A 5,251-nucleotide genomic window follows, 5' to 3' on the forward strand; every position below is an offset into this window, starting at 1 on the left:
ATAAATTTCGCCACTGTTTTATTCTTATTACTATTGAGAAGTTCGTTTAGTTTATCAATTGATGAAAGGTACGTGAAGTCATTGTGATGTAAAGTTTGTAGCTCTTGAAGAAGTTCCTTACGGATATCGCTATACAATTTACAGTTAAACATGAAGAGGGGCTCGTCTTCTACTGTCACACATTTTGGATATTCTTTGTTCAACAGGAATATTTCTGATAAGCCCTTTAATTTTCAAGTTGAAGGTGAAACGTTCCACATAGCATTCTTGACAAAGCTGATCTTCGTTTTCTGGAGAGACATTTTTTTCAGATATTCTTCTGGTCCCATAGAAACTTTGTGACACAAAAAAAGATATAGACTTATTCCCAAATTTATCAATAAAAATAGAGCAGAAAACCCGTTGTAATGAAGAAAACAAGAACGCCCCCTCTTTTTAACTTATAAATAAATAATTTCGCGTTGTATTTTATTTCGATCCTTATAATTTTGGATTGTTTTCTGCTGAGGGTGTTTTTTTTTTAATTCCAGCGATGGAGATTCAAATGACCAGAGATACAGATCTAAATTCAATGTACCGTTCAAGATCAAAAGTCAAGCGCTTGAGATCCAAGATCTTGCGCTGTGGATAAAAAGTTGCAGCGCTTAAGGTATAAAGTCGAGCGCTGGAGTTATTACAATCATAGCGCATAGGGCGGCGTACATGATTTTTTAACACTCCCGGCGTAGGTCGGAGATATGTATACACTAATGTGTGAAGCCGGTACTAGAAAAGGTATGGAAACGTATATTAGTCACCAGTTGATCAGTTGTCAACACAACTTGACGACAAAAATAAGAGGGAAAGTTGCATTGTTACTGAACTTGTACACTTAAACAAGTTTACTTGTTTAATTAATAATTCAACTTGTAGACTTACTACAAGTTGACTTGTTGAGTTCTTCTGAACAAGACCACAGACCAAAAAGTGTACATAATATTATTGTGTCCTAGTAAACTTTGCCGTTTGTACACTTGCTAAATTGAACGTTTCTTTCTTGCTTTAGAAAAGTATACTTTCCGAGTTAATCGTGGTCACTTGTCGTGTTGTTTCTCGCCTTTCCGAATTCGTGAAAGCATACTTGTGTTCAAAAACTGAACAAGAGAACTTTTTAAATGTCAATTTGTTCTGGAAAACAGTCCATGTTTACTTTCAAAATGTCGACTTGTTTTAGTGCAAAAGTGAAAAAATAATATTTGACCACGCGGTTCCTAGTGTCTTCTTGGAATTTAAGATGAGCTTCATCTACAGTATTTTAATGGTGAGTATAAATTTTTTGTGGAAAAACCTTTTGATTTTCTTCTAATTATTAAATATTTTTTTTGCCAAATATTTTTGTTAAGCTTATTTTTTCTTTCGCAAGCTATCGCTTTGATTTTTTTAACATGATGTGGTTTCACCACTGACCCTGTGAAGACTTTCTTTTTTGAATGCCATTCATAAGATAGTAGAGGGGCATTATGTTTTTTGGTCTGTGTGTCCGTTTGTTCGTCGTACGTTCGTCGTGCGTTCGTTCGTCTGTACGTCCGTCACTCCGCCTGTCCCGTGTGAGGTTAAAGTTTTGGTTCAGGTCGTCTTTGCTGAAGTTGAGGTCCCCTCAACTTGATCCTTAGTACACATGTGACCTATCATAATATCTTTCTAATTTTAATTCCAAATACGAGTTTTTACGCCCATTTCACGATCTACTGAACATAGAAAATGATCGTGTGAGGGTACTTTGGACACATTCTTGTTTCATTGTATTTTTCTTCTGAAACTTTTTCTCTTACTTGACCGAGATTTGAGAACCCGAATGCACAACCACAGAAAAGGTAACCTGTCCAAATTTTCATATATACTCCGAAATCAAAAGTCGGTAATATACAAACTGACTACGACGTCTTCTTATATAAGTAATTGCCCCTTCTGTTAAATAAACATATCGACTGTTTTAATTTTAATGAAACGATTGGAAATATTTGACCTTGAAAAGAGTAAACCGGAAGTGACCTTGACCAAGCCGAAAGTAGTGTTTTAACAGATTTTCATTGATAACATTCATAATTTTCATATAATTGTGGAATCTGGGTACAAATGTATAAAATTGCCTTAAATGAGACAAAAAAAAATATTTTGTTAACCGGAAGTGGTAGAATATTGGTCTTATTTCAAGTAGAAGTCCTTTTTCGGAATCAAGAGAACTTTTGAAATTATCTTTAAAGTTAGACCAAAAGTAAAAGAAAAACATGACATGACTGTTCCTTATGAGGTGCTGACAAAGCTTTGTTACTTTGTGCGAATCCATCATTCAAGATGGCCACCAGCGGGGTATCAGGGCAAGATTTATCATTAATTGACCCATTCAATACCTATTTTGGTATTTTAGTTTTCTCATTACCAATTCTCAATCAAAAAGGGGAAAAGGCTTAATTTTTTGTATGTTTATGATCATCCGGTTGTTTTTTTGTTGTTCATACTAGTCCGAAAGTTAACAAGGGATATATAGATTAGACCGTTGGTTTTCCCGTTTGAATGGTTTTACACGTCTAGTAATCAAGTTTGGGGCCCTTTATAGCTTGTTGTTCGGTGTGAGCCAAGGCTCCGTGTTGAAGGCCTGGTTCTCTGTTCATTGTCAAGAAAAAAATGCATAACTGTACATGTATCATCATATTGGTATCCAGGTAGCTATACTCAGATTGTTTTACAGTAAAAAAAAAATTCTCAGACAATAAACATAGAACCAAGCCAAGGGTATCTATATCCGGGTGTTACGATACACCATGCATTATAAGAATGATGCTTGTAAATTGAGATCGATTATAGCATTGATATGTTTGGTTATTTTTCAGGCACTTATTTTCTTACCAGATGGCATTGCATTCCCATTCCCTGGTGAAGATGGCACAAAAGAAGATCTTGTTAGATATTATTTTAATCGACTTTATACAACAAAAGAAATCTGTGGATTTCTTATGTTATATCATGGTATTATAGTGAGCTTCTCGACGATAGAAAGAATTAAAAGGAGACTTCGATTAAGGCGACGCCAAAACCAAGCCCCAACTTGTTTGTCAGAAAATATATGAACTACGTGCTAATGGCTTTACAAATGTAGGATACAAGTCAATGTGGAGACTCCTCAACTCAAATTACAATATCGCTGTTTCACAGGAAAATGTAAGAAATTGCTTGGGTTTCATAGACACTAATGGCGTAAGCTTAAGAAGAAGGCACAGACTTCAGAGAAGGAGTTATTACAATAGTGGACCGAACTATCTGATACACATAGACGGTTACGACAAGATCAAACCATATGGCATTGCCATTCACGGAGCTATTGATGGCTATTCTAGAAGAATATTGTGGCTAAAAGCAGGTTGCTCCAACAACAACCCTAGATACATTGCTAAGTTTTACATTGATTTTGTGAAGGAATTACGACGAGTTCCCCGAGCCATTCGTGCTGACGCTGGCACCGAGAACGTTTTGGTAAAAGACTTACACATTGCATTGCGATTCGATCATGGGGATGAAATATCTGGATTAAACAGTTTTTTAACAGGAAGATCAACAGGAAACCAAAGAATTGAAAGGTTGTGGAGAAGTCTTTCGGAATATTTAATGTTATTTTGGAGAAATACATTTGCGAACATGCGTGATATTGGACTTTTTAGTACCGCAGATCATCTCCATATTGAATGTTTAAGATTTTGTTTTCTTCCTTTAATTCAGACTCAACTAAATCAGTTTATGGAAAACTGGAACGACCATAGAATACGCAGACAACGACAAGAGGTTATAGTCCCATCGGGTATTCCAAACGTTCTCTATTTTCAACCTGAAATATATGATTCGTCTGATTTTTCTTTTCCTATACTATGCAATGACCAGACATTGAGTGAACTTGAAAATGAGCATACTTCAGACTTACCAGTAAGAGGGTGTTCCGAAGACTTCATGCATCTCATCGGATACCTTAGTGGCGAAGAACCAATGCAAGCCCTTATTCCACAAACCCTTGACGAAGCTTTTCAAAACTTTTGTACACTCATTTATATTTGTAATGGTTGTAGGATTTAGGTTTAAGCCATGCAACGTTACTCTCTTCAAATTAGCCTTAAAGTCAGTTTTGTTGTTTGTGTGAAACGATTGATATGTAATGGCAGAAATCTGGTGGTCATACATTTTGTATGGCATGTGCTACACAGATTGAGGCATTAGACCAGCCTTGTCCGGTATGCAGAACAGCCATTCAAGATGTAAATCAGTGTTTTCCTTAAAAGAGGATTATAGACATAATGAACATGTATGATGATATGAGATTTGGTTTTTATATTTTTTTCTTGGTAGTATAAATGATGGCTGTGAAGAAGTTCTGTCATTTTTGGATAACTTTTGTTCAGACAGTTTGCACCAATTCATAGTTGAAGGTCATGATAGAAATTTTACTTGATTTGACGACAACTCTATCTACATATACTTAAATGTTTACAATGGTTTTATGTCAGACATGCATCTGAGCTGATGCACTTTTTAGTCTGTTTTGTGCAACTGTCATTTATTTATGCATGAATATAAATAAGATAAGTGTATCATTTTATAAAATCCATAATTGACATGCTTCCATTTATTGATCAGATCAAACAACTTGTTCTGTTGTTGTTATGAGTCTAAAGAGGACAATCTTTCTTCTGTTTATTGTCATACTAAAATGTTTGTTTAAAGGTTGACAGTAGCTCTTCCTTCATTATGACAAAGACTTCAAATTTCATATCTTATTGTGTTTATCTTATGAACATTAGGAAAATGTAGAAATTAGTAATGCTTCATCATTTCGTGGAGTCTTTATTTATTTAAGTTTCTGGCCTAATATATTTATTTTTGCAGTAGATGTAGATTTGAGTTACAGCCAAAAAAATTGTAATTATAATGTAGGTGATGATGGCTTGAAATATTGGTATTATAGAAACTGACTCCTGCAAATGTATTAAAAAACTTGGGTGTTTTACTAGTAAGCCAAAAATAATATTGAAATATCAGGCAAACAAGAAATCTTTTAATTACAAACAAAAAGGAAATAATTTTGTCCTCACAAAATGTCTGAGATATGTAACTTGGCAGCAATGTCAAAAGTTCTCTTTTTCAATATAAGCATTATGTTGTCGATTGGAAAAGTGAGCTTTAATTGATTTAAAAAGCAGGGTGAGTTCATTAAAACCGCAGAACTGTT

The 5,251-nt window shown here is 34.7% G+C and overlaps 1 protein-coding gene across 1 annotated transcript; it reads left to right on the forward strand.

Moving 5' to 3' along the window:
- Positions 1-1,153: 1,153 nt before the first annotated feature.
- Positions 1,154-4,162, forward strand: LOC139486621 (uncharacterized). The gene is made up of 3 exons (XM_071271549.1): positions 1,154-1,300; positions 2,871-3,091; positions 3,156-4,162. The coding sequence occupies exons 1-3, from the start codon at positions 1,274-1,276 to the stop codon at positions 4,099-4,101; spliced, it is 1,194 nt and encodes a 397-aa protein (XP_071127650.1). The 5' UTR covers positions 1,154-1,273; the 3' UTR covers positions 4,102-4,162.
- Positions 4,163-5,251: the final 1,089 nt, after the last annotated feature.

This window comes from Mytilus edulis, chromosome 8, assembly GCF_963676685.1.
Source record: "Mytilus edulis chromosome 8, xbMytEdul2.2, whole genome shotgun sequence".
NCBI lineage: Eukaryota > Metazoa > Mollusca > Bivalvia > Mytilida > Mytilidae > Mytilus > Mytilus edulis.